The sequence below is a fragment of the Nothobranchius furzeri genome, chromosome 5 (assembly GCF_043380555.1).
Source record: "Nothobranchius furzeri strain GRZ-AD chromosome 5, NfurGRZ-RIMD1, whole genome shotgun sequence".
Classification (NCBI taxonomy): Eukaryota; Metazoa; Chordata; class Actinopteri; order Cyprinodontiformes; family Nothobranchiidae; genus Nothobranchius; species Nothobranchius furzeri.
The window spans coordinates 80947140-80965120 of record NC_091745.1 but is presented as its reverse complement, the minus strand read 5'-3'; the positions used below and the strand labels follow the sequence as shown (position 1 = coordinate 80965120).

The 17981-nt window shown below is 47.3% G+C and overlaps 2 protein-coding genes across 3 annotated transcripts in view; one reads left to right on the top strand and one right to left on the bottom strand.

The window, feature by feature from the left end:
* The window catches only part of taf2 (TAF2 RNA polymerase II, TATA box binding protein (TBP)-associated factor), a 30956-nt gene extending 26411 nt beyond the window's left edge, over nucleotides 1–4545 (bottom strand). Inside the window, exons 1-6 of one of the 2 annotated variants that reach the window (XM_015975867.3) lie at nucleotides 4267–4545; nucleotides 4085–4139; nucleotides 3507–3667; nucleotides 1893–2011; nucleotides 1648–1789; nucleotides 756–987 (exon numbers count right to left, since the gene is read on the bottom strand). In XM_015975867.3, the coding sequence (XP_015831353.1) occupies nucleotides 756–987; nucleotides 1648–1789; nucleotides 1893–2011; nucleotides 3507–3667; nucleotides 4085–4139; nucleotides 4267–4316 (759 nt within the window). In that variant the 5' untranslated portion in view covers nucleotides 4317–4545. Of the gene's footprint in view, nucleotides 1–755; nucleotides 988–1424; nucleotides 1560–1647; nucleotides 1790–1892; nucleotides 2012–3506; nucleotides 3668–4084; nucleotides 4140–4266 lie in introns of those variants that run through there. The other variant, XM_015975869.3, reaches the window with a different exon arrangement.
* A 3018-nt stretch (nucleotides 4546–7563) lies between these two features.
* On the top strand, nucleotides 7564–15687 carry cndp1 (carnosine dipeptidase 1). Its single transcript, XM_015975870.3, has 12 exons — nucleotides 7564–7707; nucleotides 7846–7956; nucleotides 8575–8718; nucleotides 9994–10156; nucleotides 10733–10821; nucleotides 11125–11322; nucleotides 11409–11493; nucleotides 12414–12574; nucleotides 12660–12824; nucleotides 12892–13033; nucleotides 13552–13699; nucleotides 15470–15687. The coding sequence occupies exons 1-12, from the start codon at nucleotides 7675–7677 to the stop codon at nucleotides 15546–15548; spliced, it is 1518 nt and encodes a 505-aa protein (XP_015831356.1). The 5' UTR covers nucleotides 7564–7674; the 3' UTR covers nucleotides 15549–15687.
* Nucleotides 15688–17981: the final 2294 nt, after the last annotated feature.

The following is a 17981-nucleotide window of genomic DNA, read 5'->3' as shown; positions in this document are numbered from 1 at the left end:
GATTTACTGACGTATCTAATTTAACCTGCACACGGTGGCTGCCCAGTTGTCTTTCACAACCACCGTGCTGCTGACACGGAAATATATCAGCCTTTAGGAAGCGGCCATCGGCGTTGGCCTCGAATGTCCACCAACTGCTGATTTTAACTCCAACCAAAGGAAAACTTCAGAGGAGTTCAGTCTGATGCCCACGTGTTCAGCAGACGGGTTTCTGGTAGATGTAGTCAGAAAAAGCTGCAGCTACAGTTTTAATGAATGTTCGTTTGCAGAGTGAGGAGGTTACACCGGAGCGCAGATGGAAGATGTTTCTCTGTCCGAACGGAGGAGGACAACCACGAGTTGTCCCCCCCACTGAAACAGAATGTGGGCGTGTCTGCTCTGCGGATCAGAACCGGCGTTAGACCCTTCCAGAGACCCTCCAGGGTTAGGGTTCACCCTAAACCTGTCTGATTCAGGGCTAAATCACCCACCTGGGGTGGAGGGACCTCTGGTGGTCGGGAGAGGAAGTTACAGGAGGACCAAACTGGACGTCCAACAGAGACGATCTCTATAAGGACACCTGACCAAACGGCGAACCATAACAGCGTATTCAAACACAAACCCTTAACCGGGGTCAGCTTAAAGCTGCCATGTTTTCCAGCCAAGTTTTTCTTTATAAATCACAAAGTCTGTGTAGAAAATGACTCACGAGTGGTGCTCAATGGCATAAATAACAGGCTGCAGTGAAACGTGACTTGTAGAGACAGATCACACACCTCGTGCATGTACGGGTCCACGAGGATCTCAAACGGTCCCACGGCGAGGGAGATGTTGGGAGCTGCGGTGGGAATGGGAAGCACATAGTGGAAGGTTTTCTTCCTCATATCATGCGTGTAGATGGTCTCCAGCAGGTCTCCGCAGGACACCGCCACCATGGATGCGTCTACGGTGAACTCCAGCTTCCAGGTGCACAGCTCTGAGTACGAGTCCACACAGGGGAACCAGAACCTGTGGGAAGAGGAAGAACGACGACAGTTGGCCTTCTGCTCTCCACTCACCAAGCTAAACAGCTGTTCTGTACCAGACAGGGAGACCATGCTGCTAGGGTCAGAGCTAGGCCAACGCTAACCCACACATCCCTGTAATCGCTGGGTTGCCGGTTCAAACTCAGGCTCAGCCTGCTGACTGCTAAAGAGCAGCTTGTTCATGACACTCTTAGAGGCAGGAACGTCCTCTCTGGCGATCCGCTCAGACCCACTAGGCCAGGAATTAAAATCAAGGAGCGGTTCATTTTTAAATCAAATGAAAACAAGAAGATGAATGTGTTTCCTCGGATGCATGAATGAATATTGTCGCTGTTCACAAGGTAAAGCTGGAAATTCACCAGCGGACTGAGTTAAAACATCCCAGAAGTGCAGTAGTAACTCGTTCTGTCTGGTTCTAACCGGTTCTAGCTGTGGGTAGGGAGGGCCTTCTGAAGAAGCCTCTGACTGAACCTGGGCAAGAGCAGCTGATTCGTCAAGCCACCCCGACTTCTCACCCACGGGACGATCCCAGCCCAGAGCGCTCCTCGCTGGGAGGCGCTCGTGTTCATCGGACAGTGAGCGACCTCACGTTATGCATGGTTCTAGTGACAAAACAGGATTAAAGGTTACGATACTGTTGGACCTGGAAGAGTTCTGGTATCCAAAGGAGAACACATGGGCCCCCCTCTCTGCCATACTGCCTTCTACGTCCGGAACCACAAAGTGAAGGCCTCCTTTGGGCTGGTCCAGTGAGAACTCGATGTACACCTTCAGCACTTTTCCATCTGAAAACAAAACAAACACCCAGATGGTTCTGATCCAAGCTACCAGACAAGCTTTCTCTTCCCGACCAATCTGACGAAGAACTGATGGATCCCATCATCTCACCATCTCCTTGTTTCCAGATCTCAGAGGGAACTTTGATGACCAGTTCCCCGTTCCCAGCATCCGGATCCACAGCACTGACTGCTGCTGTGTAGGCGCTGGAGAAGTAGTTCAGGTTCCTCCTGTTAAACACAAACAATCAGAATTTTAGCCGTTTCTTCTTCAGAACCAGGTTCTGTCGTCTAACACGCTCCTGGACCAGGTAGAGTAAAACAGCTGCACAGATCCATGATGAGGAAAAACATTAAAAATCTGTCATTCTGGCTACGAAAGGCCCCAGACACCTAATCCTGTTGGGACCTTTTCTAGAGCGGACACACGATTAGATCTGACAGCTTTCTGTGCTGCCGCGGGTCTGCTACCTCTCACAGGGAAACGTGGACCGAAGGGCAGCTAGAAGAGCTGCTGCAGGAGCCTGGGACGCAACAGGAAGTCACGGCACATTTTCTTTGTTTCTTTAAGGTTGTTTAAGTTTTAGAACAGTAGCGGGAAAAATCCCACCAAATACGACACAAGCAGCGTGGAGTAGGATGGCTCCATTCTGTCAGGTCCCTGCTGGAAACTGTGTTCCCTCGCCCGGACGGGCCGCCTCTGGAGCCAGGCCAGGAGTTGGGGAGCGTTGGCGAGCGCCTGGTGCCCGGGCTTTTACCCAGTGAGCCCGAAGAGGAGACTTGGGTCCCCGCTTACGTGGCCTCAGCACTCGTGGGAGGGGCCTAAGCGGTCGGGTGCATTGTGTGTAGGGTGGTAGCCGAAGACAAGGACCTTGCTGGTCTGATCCTCGGCTTGGTATGTGGAATGTCACCTCCCTGGTGGGGAAGGAGCCTGAGCTGGTGGGTGAGGTAGAGCAGTTCTGACTTGATGTAGCTGGAAAAACCTCAACGCACGGCTCTGGCTCCGGAGCCAGTTTCCTTGAGAGGGGCTGGACTTCCTACCACGCTGGAGTTGTCCCCGCTGAGAGGCGTAGAGCCGGGGTGGGCATACTAGTTGCCCCATCGTGGTGCCTGCATGTTGGGGTTTACCCCGGTGAACCAGAGGGCAGCCTCCCTTCATGAGTGTGTGTGTGTGTGTGTGTGTGTGTGTGTGCGGGGTGGGGTGGGGTGGGGGTTCTGACTGTGGTCTGTGCTCATGCACCAAACTACAGTTCAGACTACCCACCCTTTTTGGAGACCTTGGAGGAGGTGCTGGAAAGCGCTCCTTCTGGTTCTGGTTCTGCTGGGGGACTTTAACGCTCACGTGGGCAACGACAGTGAGACCTGGAGAGGTGTGGTTGGGAGGAACGGCCCCCCAAGTGGTGTTTTGTTACTGGACTTCTGTGCTCATCATGGATCATCCATAATGAACACCATGTTCAGCCGTAAAGGTGTCCGTATGTGCTCTTGGCACCAGGATACCTTAGGCCGCAGCTCAATGATCGACTTTGTTGTCGTTTCATCTGACCTGCGGCCGCATGTCTTGGACACTCGGGTGAAGAGAGGGCGGAGCCTCCAACTCACCACTACCTGGTGGTGACAGATCATTTGCTGCGGTTGCCATCCAGGACCGGGGTGGAGGGCTCTGGTTAAATAAAGACAGATCAACTGCACAACTGTCTCAAGGAGCACATGGAGGAACACTCACTGCTTGGATTCACTGTGGCACACCTCCAGCGTAGGGTCGTTGTAAATGAACGGGGCTTCCAGCTCGTTGACACGGACCCTGTAGATGCGACACTGTTTACTGTTTAGCTTGATCCTGTTCAGGTTGACCACCGTGGGGATGATGGTGAGCTCCACGTAGCCCTGAAGGACAGCCAGGCAAAGGCATTAGTGAACGCTGATGTCTGTGTGTCACCTAACAGGTCACAGGAAAAGGATCAGCTCACTTTCACCTCTGTGAACCATGACGCTTCAAAAATAAAAGAATAAATAGCACCCTCTCAACAATAAGTCCTTCTTGTTTGTTTACCAACAACAGGACGTCAACAATGTTGCTTCAGCTGTGTGAAAACATGCCAAATATTAAACTGACTAATTTCTATAGAACAAGGCATCAGAGGGTTGTTTCTAATGGACTCTCAGCTGAAGGGTAGAACAGTCCTTAGAGCTCAGGTCAGAACATAAGAGGTGTCCTCAGACTCAGCGTGAACAGCTCAAAACTACCTGGTTTGACACGAATAACAAAAGGGAAGTGACGTATGGGACGTCTAACGCACTTACTATGACAGACTTCCTTTGAAAGTTGATGTTGTTGATACACACCACCTGCTGGGTCGTAGAACCAAAACAGCGTATTAATGCGTCACGAACGACACGCAGGATGCGTTCATGTGCGGTTTTACCGAACGAGCTGATGTGGCTTAAAAGTGGAATTGAGAAGATAAATGATGGAAGATACTTATAGTTTAAAGGGTCGCGGGCTCTCGAAGCCTTTATCCTTCTTCCTGTTCATCCTGCTGCCGGTTGTTGGGTCCTGACTGCAGCTAGCCGAGCCGAGCGCTAACGCAGAACACACACACGTCGTGCACGTGCCGCAGCGACACGCCCGGACACTCCAGGTCTAGGAGAAACGTCACAAGTCCGTTCTCTAAAAGGTTAAATGAAGTTTGGACATAAATTAAGCTAGCAGCTGGACGCTAGCCGCTCTGGCTTCCCTCGTCCGGTGGTCCTCCGCCGCCGTTACCGTTAAACATGTTTAAAAACGTCCGTGGACATTAACGGACAGGACACAGTATCGTTCAGTGATCGGTTTAATCTAAACATCACACCACTTTACGACGTTTTACAAAATCTGTTTAATCCTCAGCATCTGTCCCTCATCGGTGTTCGGCCATTTTGTTTTTGACCTTTCACCTCCCGCGTAAAAACAAGGATTATTTTTCACATCCAGACTCCTCCCTACATGCTAACGGGCAGATTATTTAATTTACAGTGTAGATCGCACGTATTACACGTTATGGTTCACAGAAGTCCTTTGATCAATTTAAAAAATTATAAATAAAAACGTCACATCCGGTACTAAGAGTACGGAAGCCGCATTGGCACGCGATCACGTGGTTCGTTCGTGCAGCACTCGACACCCAACATTTTCTCATTTCCCCAGTAATGTTGGTAATTATTGACCAATAATGTGCATTGATTACTAGACGGATCCTGTATTTATTAAAGTATTTATCTTTTGGAGCGGCAGGAGGTTAAATTTTAGAGGAAGCCAGGCTGAGTTCAGGGTTCCCAACTTTTTATCCCCCCTTGGCAGGGTCCAGGACAAGCCCCAACCCCAGCTCCTACACACACACACACACACACACACACACACACACACACACACACACACACACACACACACACACACACACACACACACACACACACACACACACACACACACTAAAAGTTATTTAGTACACACTTTATAGAGTTTAGATTATATACTAATGGGTGTTTCATTGGGATTTTATACATGTAAATGTTACATATATGATCTTGGTAAACATAATCTGCACAGACAACGTTGTGGAGACCCTTGGGCACCACTGATTTAAGGCATGTAGATCACATTTAACAAAAATAGATAATTGTAAAAAAGTAAGTGTTTATGCAACACTACACTGTACGGGTGTGTAGTGTTTTATAATAATGTCACACCGTGTCAAGAAAACCAAAATGGAGCAATAAGCCCTACTGTTCTCTGCATGCTAGCATGGAGATGCTTCAGTTTCCTTTCAGATGTTCATCCTTTACCAAAGCATTGCTGTCATTGTCCCAAACACCCAGATGTCCTCCAGTTGGTCCGATGTCTCTGCCTGGAATCAGATGGAAGAAGAAGAAGAAAATATCATTTCTATAGCGCCTCTCAAGATAAAAACCACGAGGCGCTTCACAAAAACAAAAAATGTGAAAATATAAAGAATGATTTAGAAAATGTTTAAAAATATATTTAAAATGAGCAAAAATAGACAATTGTGATTAAAAATGTTAAGAAAGAGAGAGAGTGAACAGGAAAGAGGGAAACCAGTGGATCCTGAGGAAGGTGGAATAGGTGGGGAGAGCAGAATAAAGAGAGAGAGGTGAAGAAGGTCATACAAAAGCCAGCTTGAACAAGTGAGTCTTCAGCTGCTTTTTAAAGGAGACCACTGAGTCCACTGATCTCAGGCTCAGGGGGAGAGAGGTCCAGAGTCTGGGGGCCACAGCAGCAGATGATCTGTCACCTTTGACCTTTAGCCTGGTGCTGCACGGAAAAGGAGCTGAACGGTTCAGCTGATCTAAATCAGGAGGAAAATGTCTGGCTGTTTATGCTCTGACTGACAAGCTGAGATGAATTATTTTCTGCAGGTAAAATTTTATTCTTATTTCATTTTTAATGTTTCATGATTACATGCATCTATGTGCCTCCAGCCCAACCGCTGTCAATAGTGATTCATGTATTCAATATTTCTGGTTAAAACCAGGTAATATGTAGATGACACAAGTGGTGCAAAGCCAAATCACCACATGTCTTCAGATGTCATACGTACATATTTATTAAAGCCAGATGTCATAATAAGAGTATGCAGAAAACTGTGTGCAACAAGTTTAATCTGCACACAGTTTTCACACACACCCATGAGGACCTGAAAGAGATCAGAAGCATCGCTTTGTGGATGTTACCCCCCCACCCCCACCCTTCCATATTGTCTAACCCAAGAACGTGACAGGCATGGACCAGAGCGGACAGATGAGATAAACGGGATGGGACTAGACTGCAGACGGGTCGGTTTGCTCAGTGCTTTGTAGAAATGATTTTCTCCCAGAACACAAGTAGGATCACAGCTCTACATGTCACACCTGTCATCAGGTGTCATGACTGAGGGGTGAAAACCACACGAGCAAAGTAAAACAGGTCAGTAATGTAAAAAGTCCTCAACGTTACAAAACGATTACGCAAATATGAAGTCATGTAATGTTTACTGTGAAGGGTAAATAAGTCCTCCTAGGGGCGACGGTGGCACAGGAGGTAAGTGCTCGCCCGTAATCAGAAGGTTGCAGGTTCGAGTCCCACTCAGTCTGGTGGTTGGAGGGACCGGTGGCGCTTGTCCTCAGCAGCCTCGCCTCTGTCAGCGTCCAGGGCAGCTGTGGCTACATTGTAGCTCATCACCACCAGGGTGTGACTGGGTTAGGGTGACTGTGTTGTAAAGTGAGACTGGCACGGCTGGCAGCCTTGAACATTCCTTCTGAAATAGTTGATGTTCTTTTTGATCTTCATGGGAACGTTTTCACGAGGATAAGCCGAATGAAAGGGAGCGGTGCTGAGAAACGTTTATGTCGGCTTTATTCTCCAACTCAACAGTTCAGACTGTTCACATCTGCCCCGGCCGGGTCTTTTCTTTCTGCTGCTCTCTGGCCTCTCGCCCCTCCCCGAGGAACAAGGACAGGAACATGATGTCTTCTGTGAAGGTGATGGGATTTAACATGTTCAAAGGAACCGGTCTCCTGATTATGATTTTAAGGAGTGAACAATGGGACGCCTGCCTAATCTGGACCCTGATAAGCTTCTCTGTGCTTTTGAGCGGGGGGGTTAATATTAGGAATTTCATGGGTTGCCTTTATTCCCCCGCCTCCTCTCCACTCGGCACATTCTTTGACTCAGTTCAGCAGATTAGAGCAGAAGTTTTGTGCCTCTCAGCAAAAAAACTATAATTTCTCTGCAGTCTTGGCTTGGGGTTAGGAAATGTTTGACAGCGTGACCCCGGGGCCCCGTCGGGGTCCGGTGAGGGGAGGTGTATAAATACCCAGCTAATGACACGGGTGCCAAAGCCGGTCTGCCTGAGGAGATGAAGGCCCCACACACCTGCAGCAGTGAGAAGGTGAGAAACCCAAGAGCGGCTCTTTTGTGCTGAACACTGCCAGATTTTCTCCATCACACTCGTGTGGGACGGGGTTAGGGTGGTAGACCAGGAGAGCATGTCTGGGACTGACTGCTGACCTTCTGACTGTTCCATCAGATGAATCCTCAGACTCTGCTCCTCATCCTGCTGCTGCTTCCTGCTGCCCGAGCCTTCCAGTTCACACGGATGGCTCAGTATGTTGACAGCCACCAAGAGGAATATGTGGAGGTAAAACAACGCTAGCAGGTGCGGTCTCATCACGCAGCTGCAACGGGTCGGAGGTGTTTTCACACACACACACACACATTCAGGTTCTCCAAGGAAAGTAAGAATCTTTTACGTGATCGCTAAAGCAGCAGTCCTGTCACCGTTTACCGCCTGAAACTCCAGCATTGGCATTCCTTCCATGATGCTTAGATCAAAGTACAAATACACCATGTGTGCTGGTGGATGCTCTGGTGATCCTGGTAGGTCCAGGAAAACCAGGAATGCATCTATCCAAGGAGAAGCTTTGTAGTTACTAGCTAGACTAGGGAAAAGGGCGAACGAGAAAAGACGTCATCAACAAGACGTTTTACAGAACTCACTCTGATCGGATCCCCAACAGCTTCACCACAATCCACACCTTTGGGAATGTGATCGGAATCTTCCATGTTGTTCAGGACAAGCGGGACTTTATGACCCCCCAGCATTTAACAGCTCGGTACGTTGTACTTCTCTGTTTGAGCTGAGCTGGAGAAACAAGACTGAACGTCTTTCAGGGCATAAATAATTCCAGGTGTAAGTTTTGTGATTCCAGGATTGTGTGGAGGATTTTTCAGGAATGTGATGTTTCATGTGTTCCAGGCTCTCAGGGACTGGGTCGCAATTGAAAGTGACTCCAGCAACGTTCTGAAGAGGCCAGACCTGCACCACATGATGGAGGTGGTGGCTCAGAAGCTACGGCTGATGGGAGGGACCGTGGAGTTAGTTGACATTGGAGAGCAGGAGGTCGGTGTGTGTTCCTGGGTGTTACTGTGTGTTATTGTGTGTTATTGTGTGTTGTTGTGTGTATTTGTGTGTTGTTGTGTGTATTTGTGTGTATTTGTGTGTTATTGTGTGTATTTGTGTGTATTTGTGTGTTGTTGTGTGTATATCCGTGTATTTGTGTGTTGTTGTGTGTATTTGTGTGTATTTGTGTGTATATCCGTGTATTTGTGTGTATTTGCGTGTATTTGTGTGTATATCCGTGTATTTGCGTGTTATTGTGTGTATTTGTGTGTATTTGCATGTTATTGTGTGTTGTTGTGTGTATTTGTGTGTATTTGCGTGGTATTGTGTGTTATTGTGTGTTGTTGTGTGTATTTGTGTGTATTTGCGTGGTATTGTGTGGTATTGTGTGTTGCTGTGTGTTATTGTGTGTTGTTGTGTGTATTTGTGTGTATTTGCGTGATATTGTGTGGTATTGTGTGTTGCTGTGTGTTATTGTGTGTTGTTGTGTGTATTTGTGTGTATTTGCGTGATATTGTGTGGTATTGTGTGGTATTGTGTGTTGCTGTGTGTTATTGTGTGTTGTTGTGTGTATTTGTGTGTATTTGCATGTTATTGTGTGTTGTTGTGTGTATTTGTGTGTATTTGCGTGGTATTGTGTGGTATTGTGTGGTATTGTGTGTTGCTGTGTGTTATTGTGTGTTGTTGTGTGTATTTGTGTGTATTTGCGTGATATTGTGTGGTATTGTGTGTTGCTGTGTGTTATTGTGTGTTGTTGTGTGTATTTGTGTGTATTTGCGTGATATTGTGTGGTATTGTGTGGTATTGTGTGTTGCTGTGTGTTATTGTGTGTTGTTGTGTGTATTTGTGTGTATTTGCATGTTATTGTGTGTTGTTGTGTGTATTTGTGTGTATTTGCGTGGTATTGTGTTATTGTGTGTTGTTGTGTGTATTTGTGTGTATTTGCGTGGTATTGTGTGGTATTTTGTGTTGCTGTGTGTTATTGTGTGTTTTTGTGTGTATTTGTGTGTATTTGCGTGGTATTGTGTGTTATTGTGTGTTGTTGTGTGTATTTGTGTGTATTTGCGTGGTATTGTGTGGTATTGTGTGTTGCTGTGTGTTATTGTGTGTTGTTGTGTGTATTTGCGTGATATTGTGTGGTATTGTGGTATCGTGTATTGTGGTATCGTGTATTGTGGTATCGTGTATTGTGGTATCGTGTATTGTGGTATCCTGTATTGTGGTATCGTGTATTGTGGTATCGTGCAGAGGCTCACTGATCTTTCGTGTCGACAGCTCCCTAACGGACAGATTTTGGCGTTGCCCAAAGTCGTGACAGCTCAGTTTGGGAACGACACAAGCAAACACACCGTGTGTGTCTACGGTCATGTAGATGTCCAGCCAGCGAAGCTGGAGGACGGCTGGAACACAGATCCCTACAACTTGACCGAGATCAACGGTAAAATCATTTAACCGTTACCTTTACAGAACCGTCACAGATTCTGCTAAATCTGAGATCCTCATGTGTGCCCCAGACAAGCTGGTTCCCAAAGTCACACTCTCCTGGTCAGTGCGCCCCAGGGCAGCTGTGGCTGCATCGTAGCTCATCACCACCAGCGTGTGAATGACTGATTGTGTTGTGAAGCGCCTTGGGGGGGGCGGGGGGGGGGGGGGTTGTAGAACCCTAAGAATGCGCTATACAAATACAGGCCAGTTACCATTTACCATCAATCCCACCCCATCACACTACCACCACCTTCTCTCACTGTTGCTATGGTGACGCTTTAGAGTTAGTCTGACTCCAGATGGAACGGGATGCAAACCTTCCAGAAAGTCAGAGCACCAGGTTTTTACCCAGAAGTCTTTGAGATCATCGGGATGTTTTAGGTGACTTTGTATTGGTTTTACTCAGCAGACGTTCTGGTCTAGAAGCTCATGACCTCTGACCTCAACAGAGTAGTGTGGCTCCAGAGCAGATTCTGCTGTGACATACATGCATCATGCTGCACAGAAACTTGTTCCATTCTACTTTCAGGTCATCTTTATGGAAGAGGAGCATCAGACAACAAAGCTCCGGTTTTAGCCTGGATCCACGCTGTGGGGGCTTACCAAGCCCTCCATATGGTGAGATGTTACTGCCGTAGTGTTGGAGCTCCAGAGGTGATGCTCCAGCTTTATATGAGGCAGGACAAACTGGTGCATTTGTCAGTCATCAGCAGAAGATGGTTTAGATGAACAAAACCATACGCAGATGTAGCAGGAAGACAGAGCACAAAGGCCTGCTTTAGAGGATAAGAGAAGAATTCCTAGTTTCAATCAGACCAGCTGGAAAAGCTACAACACTCCTGTGTTCCCAGTAAATCCATCAAACTGGTGGTCTCAGTCCCACTTGCTGCCACTTTCACAGAAGCGGTTCTGATCTTTCAGGACTTGCCTGTGAATGTGAAGTTTGTCATCGAAGGCATGGAGGAGACCGGCTCCAACGGCCTGGATGCCATGATCCTGGCCCAGAGAAACACCTTCTTCTCAGACGTGGACTACATCATCATCTCTGACTGTGGCTGGTTGAGCAGACGGCCCGCCCTCACCTACGGAACCAGAGGCAACTGCTACTTCTTTGCCGAGGTTAGCGTGGCCTGGATTCAAACCGCTCTTCGCTGGCGTGTAGGAAGGAGTCCAGCTGTTTGGGAACAAGATGTTTGTGTTTGCAGGTAGAAGGACCTAAACAGGACTTGCATTCTGGTGTTTATGGGGGAAGTGTTATTGAACCAATGACTGACCTCATTGGCATCCTAGGTGAGTTTAAGTACTGGGCTGGGACCATCCCAGTCTCAGTCCTTTAGTTTTAGGAGTCAGACTTTTCTTCATTAACTGATCGAATTCCAGCAAACCCTGTCATGGCTCGAGGTAAGTGCCTAACCCAAGACATGCAGAATCATCACACAAGTCCAAGGCAGTAAAGTAAAAATGTCTTTATTGTAAACGGTAACTGAAAACCACATAGGGAAGTCCTGTGCTGAGGAGCCAAGACGGTTCGAGTCTCTGAGGTGTTCCGGTTGAGAGGAAGGGAAGCCGGGGAGGGCGCTGGGCAGAGGGTGAGGGATCCAGTAGGAGTGAGGCAGCAGAGGGAAGTCCGAACAGGAACGGCGGAGGAGGACGGGACGTATTGATTAATTCCAAAAACGAAGACAGCAAGGGTGAGAAGATGACGAGGTGATCCTGAGCGAGACAAAACAGGCGTAAGGGATAATCCAATTCCAAATCCAAAAATACTATCCAAGGTCAATAATCCACAAGTCCAAGGCGAGTCAAACACGAGTTAGCAAAGATCAAAGTTTCAGAGCTGAGTGGCTGGTGCTACCTGAACTGGTACAATCATCCGGCAAAGTGAAGTGTCTCCATCCTCCTTTTAAACCCGCGTTCCTGATTAGGGAATCGCCTGCCGCTGTTGTTCCCTCTGCTCCTCACCTGCGGAGAATAAGCTCAGATTCTGGTGAGAGGAGATGGCGTGACTCACCTCTGCCCAGGGACATGACAAGCCCATCACCACACCTGAATCCCACTCTGGCAGCATACCGACGTAAAGTCACAGCGTGATGCTGCACCAAGTAGCTCCTTTATCATAACTCACAGCTTTGTGTCCAGAAGTAGAAAAGCACGAACCAAATCCCAACAATGGCCGTTCTAATACCAGCTCTCTCAACAACAACCCCCAGATTCACTCATCAGCCCCAGTGGAAAGATCCAGATTCCTGGGATCCGGGAAGCTGTGGCTCCCCTCACGGATGAAGAATGGAAGATGTACCAGGATATTGAGTTTGACTTGGAGAACTACAAGAACAAGACTGGTGTCAGCCAGCTCATGTATGACAACAAGGTAGTGTTGTAAAGTGCCTTGGGGGGTTGTAGATCCCCGGTCGTAAGCTCTGAATCACAACAGCAGCTAAGTGTCATTTCCAAAGGTGGACCTGCTAGCTCACATGTGGCGCTACCCCACCGTCTCCATTCACGGCATCGAAGGGGCCTTCTCTGACCCCGGCACTAAGACCGTCATCCCTGCGAAGGTTACGGGTAAATTCTCCATCAGACAGGTTCCCAACATGGACCCCGCTGTGGTCAAAACACAGGTACAACACGTTTATGAGCCTTTGCTTTCCCAGAGACTCTTCTACAGTGTTCTTGTTTTTGCTTTAGGTAACAGACTACCTTCACTCGGTATTTGGTAAGAGGAAGAGTCCCAACAAGCTGAAAGTCTCTATGGTGATTGGAGCCAAGCCTTGGCTGGCGAACACCCAGCATCCGCTCTACGAGGCGGGAAAGGCAGCCGTGAATAAAGGTACAAGACACCAGTAGGGCCGGACATCCAGCACCGTTCACCGCATCCGGTTCCAGTCATTCAACCCAAGTCAGTTTATCTCTACAACACAAGTCAGCCCTTTGCAACGTAAACATCCCAACCGAAGCTGGAACTGGTGCTGATGAAGGCAGAGCCTCCTATACGGAGGACCGCAGGGATGTGTTGCTTTAACCACAGTAATGTCATTTTTACTTTCACATGAATTAAACACGTCATGAGTTATTATTGGTGTCTCAGCGTCAGAACACACCTCATCTAGTCGTTTCATTTGCTCATGAACCAGTTGGGTTGTGGTTCTGGGACGTAGCCTTGTTCAGTTCTGAGGGTCTGTTCCCGTTTTGGTGAGGTGGCTCGGGAAGTTGTTTCCTGTCTCAGTATGACGGGATTACTAGTAAAGCCAGCAGGAATTAGCAATGACAGCGAAACAAACACAGGAAATGGATGTGATCTTCATTTCCACAACAAACCGCTGAGTTGTCCCGCCTGGTCTCCTTCAGTTTTCAATGTGGATCCTGATCTGATCCGGGAGGGGGGGACCATCCCTATAGCCAGAACCTTCCAGGATGTGACAGGAAAGAGCATCATCATGATTCCCATTGGAGGCTTCGACGATGGACTGCACTCCCAGAACGAGAAAATGAGCAGGTTAGACATCTGTTCTTCGTCTGTTCCACAGAGACTTCCTGTAAACACCAGGAGAACCCGTTTGACTAGAAGCAGCAAAACATGATAGTGGATCAGATTTAAAGTGTCTGCGCCGTCCGTTCCCGCCTTTTCTAGAAGAAAGCACCTTTCAGTGAGACTGAGCTAAAGGCATCCTGTTGAGAATTATGTCATCGAGGCTGTTTGGGTCCGTCCCCAAAGGAAGCGTCCTCTCCTGAAACGCTGCAGGAGGTGCCTGCAGGTAGAAAACGGACTGAGTGGAAGACCTCGCGCTGAGTTCTGGTTATTTATGTGTTTGCTAAGTCTGAGCGGCTGTGGTGGCCATCTTGAATCAGGCTAGACGTGCATCCAGTGAGTTTTATCATGATTCATTTCTTAAAACTACAGAAAAACAACAAACACAGACGTGAGCAAAACCAACACGCTTGTCTTTAGCCAGCAGGCGATAGTGATGACAACAGCAGTCAAACTAAAATATGCTCACCTGTGACCTACCTGCGTGGTTCCAGCTGAAATACTAGCGAACAGACGGACTTACAGGTGCAACAAGGATCACTGGTGTAAGTGTCCCAACATGGACACCACTTACAGAAGGTGTCGTTAACACAGGGAACAGGTGGAGATAGAGGTGCTTCTCTTTGAACAGCGCGTGTAGAGGAGCGCTAACACCTCAGATTAAACAGGTTTTGGATTTTCACGGCTGGAATTAAAAGAAAATCTGATGTTTGTGACCGGCGTGGGAAAAACAGAAACTAGCTTCTGGTCTGAGCCCTGGGCAGCTGGTGGCGTTCCACAAGGAGGTCAACCCCGACTCCGGTGTTTGTGCGTTAGCGTTATAGCAGAACAACGTGTCATCAGACAGATGTAGCTTCTGAAGCCTCTGCTAGTCGCTCACATTTGGTTTTTCTCTGAGACACAGCGACCAGAACGGATATCGGATTACCGGAGACGTGCAACCGAACTCCGACTGCTAGCTGGATATCACTACCGGAGGTGCAGGCGTGCTTTAGACCGATTGACTCAGAAGACCTGCGACCTGATTTGGACACCGGGGACGGTTCTGTTCATCTTCAGAACCAAAATCAGTTCCGTTTGTTTACTTTTCATCTCTGTGCTCCACCGGCAGCTCGCAGCTGACTCCAGGTCCTAGCTCCATCATCTGTCCCCATATAATTCAGTAATCTACAGATAAATAAATAATGTGCTGCCAGTTTTGCTGTGTGTGTGTGTGTGTGTGTGCGTGTGCGTGTGTGTGTGTGTGTGTGTGTGTTGATGTAACTCTGGTAATATTTAACCGATAGTTTACCAGAATAAATCTTCCAGATGCTGGTGTAACTCGCTAGCTCGGTTCGTTGTTTGCACTAATCCAGGATGACACGGAACTTCTACCGGTCCCAGGGGTGTGTGTGTGTGTGTGTGTGCGTGTGTGTGTGTGTGCGTGTCTTACGTGTTGCAGTGACGTATGAGGAACACAGTTCTTCGCTGTCTGGAGGAGAGGATTTGGATTTCTGTAATGATTTATGACAAAAGTCCTTAATAAATAAACCCGGGTCATGTTTATATAGATGCTAAAATGTAGCTACACTGAACTTCTATCCTAATCCGAGTCTGGCCGATACCTTTGAAGACGTAACAGGTGTGTGAGGGCCAGAAGGGGGTAAATGCGTCTTTTCTGCACCGTTAAACAAGAATACTTAACTTGTTTCCTTACACCTTTTTTCTTTATGAACAGATTATTTTTCTCCTTTTCAGATACAACTACATCGAGGGAACCAAGTTATTCATCGCCTACCTGAACGAAGTGTCCCAGATTAAGAAAACTAGTGTGTGATCTATCTATCTATCTATCTATCTATCTATCTATCCACCCCCCCACCCCCCTCTCATTCCTACAGAACACCTGGCCGTGCTGTACCTGTGTGTGTGTGTGTGTGTGTGTGTCATAATGTAGTAAAACATGAAGAATGCAATCGCTGGTCTGCAGTTTTTATTGTTGCTCTTTCTGAGTTTTTTGGACTGGAGCCTTTCCAAACACTCGAGGCCCGCTTACAAAACACATTTAACGTGATCAACACACCAACTTCATTCAACATCAGAGGATCTAAGAACAAACGGCTGAAATAATCCGTGAGTGTGTGAGGCTGAATGAATCTGCAGGCGGGAGTCAGAGACACGGATGCAGGACGCCACTTCTCCTTGACCCAACCTGAGTTCTCATCACTGACCCATCAAAGCCGGGTTAGGGTTCAGATGGTCCAGCCTCTCCTCACCATGCCTCTCTCCCACACCTCATCGTCACTTTAACACGGAAAAGGATCTCCCAGTCAAACCTGTGGAAGTATAAAAATGGGCTTTGCACATAAAACGTTGTAGTTGGATTAAATAATCTACAGGTCTGCACAGTGGTGCAGTGGTTGGTGCTGTTGCTCTGCAGCAAGAAGGTTCTGGGTTCACATCCTCACCTGGGGTCTTTCTGCTTGAGGTTAGCATGTTCTCCCTGTGCATGCGTGGGTTCTCTCAGGGTAGTCCAGCTTGTGTGTGAGTGTGTGTGTGTCAGGGACTTGCATAAACCAGCCAGCAGAGCACGGATGATTTTCTTGACATCTTAATTTATTACTTTTTTTCTTTTCTCCAAAGAGGGTTCCAGCCAGTACTCGACATTACAAGAGAATGGCCGTAGTAACAAAGTAACCCAAACTCAGGACCTGACTACAGACATGTACAAAACAAACCTCCCACAGACACAACAGGATCAACTGAAGTAGTGGCTGATCAGACCACTGCCAACACACCAGGGTGGGGAGACTTCAGTAAACAAAGCACATAAATAAACTACCCCTAACAAATTCATACTAATCAGTCCATTCTGTTTGAGTTACTTCAAATGAAAACATATTACTATCAAAACCCAACTACTATTTACAAAAGAGAATAACTAAATACACAAACACAGGAATCTTCTCCCTTGAGAGTTGGTATGACCCAATGGTGCTGATTAGGCCAAGTGATCTGCTCCAGCTGCTCCAACTCCACGGCCACTGGCACCTCAAAGAAAACATATTAATCATACAAACCCCTGCAGACTAAAACCGATGAGTAACTGAATGAGTGCGCTTCATACAGTCACCCAAACAGTCAGTCCATGAAAACAAACACCTTTGTTCAAAATAAAAGAAACATTAACAGTTATTTACTTGAAGTGTGACAGCAGGGCAGTTGTCACAGTGTGTGTGTGTGTGTGTGTGTGTGTGTGTGTGAGTTTGTTGCCCTGCGATGGACTGGCAACCTGTGCAGGGTACACCCTGCACAGGTTGCCCGGAGACTGCTGCAACCCTGCACGGATAAGTGGATATAGGACATGGATGGATGGATGTTAATCTACAACCTTCTGATCTTTAGGGAACATTTCAGGCTTGTAACGTCCAGCAATGATCAGTGTTTAGGTACAGTTTGACCGTTCAACATCTGGTCAACATCTGGTCAACATCTGGTCAAAAGGGAGACACGAGACTGCACGTGTTCCCTTTAACTCGGCCTGCCTTCATCCCATCAGCTGGAGCTCAGAGCCTCTCTGCAGCTCTGAACACGTGATAACGAATGTCAACAATGATGTTCTCTCCTCAAGGTCCATCCTTATCGTCCTACAGGACTCTTCATGCCTCCATATAAGGAACACTCGCAGCCCGGATTAGATGTTAAATCAAAGAATGATTTCCTAAATCAGATATGAACTTCTACACCTTATAAGCTAGATCATTAAATAAACGTTTGTTTATTGCTACTTATAATAATTATAATATAATGAAATGTTTCATTGATCTGTGCTCAATGACTGAAGTGTGAAATGAATGTTATGTTATGATTACAGTGATTGAAATATGTGTCAGCGTGTTAATATGACGAGGTCGTCACCATTTGCACTCACACAAGGACAAAGTTGTCATGAGCCGGGGTGAGTACTCGTCTCATCATTCACCACCTTTGAGCTTTGATTGCAGGAGAGGGAGCAACAGCTGTTTCTCATCAGCGGGCCGGCTTTATAAGGAGGAGGAAGACCAGAATATGACGCCGGATGATTGCCGTTAACTGGTAGTTGCTTGCCCTCCCGAGTTTTTTTTTTTTTTTTTTTTAAACTTTACTCTGTTTGCTCTTACAGTTTTGAATTTTAGACTATTTGGATATTTCGCTGATGCGATGTTTGATACTCACCTCAGGTTCCTGGATTCTTGGATAACTCGCTCTGCTCCTGGAAGGACATCTCTGG

What these genes read in the sequence shown, in the direction of transcription:
- cndp1 (XM_015975870.3), top strand. Translation starts at nt 7,675, where the DNA reads ATGAAGGCCCCACACACCTGCAGCAGTGAGAAG. An exon ending in ACCAAGAGGAATATGTGGAG is followed by an intron (nt 7,957 to 8,574) that starts GTAAAACAACGC and finishes CATGTGTTCCAG; the next exon opens with GCTCTCAGGGACTGGGTCGC. An exon ending in ACTGCTACTTCTTTGCCGAG is followed by an intron (nt 11,323 to 11,408) that starts GTTAGCGTGGCC and finishes TTGTGTTTGCAG; the next exon opens with GTAGAAGGACCTAAACAGGA.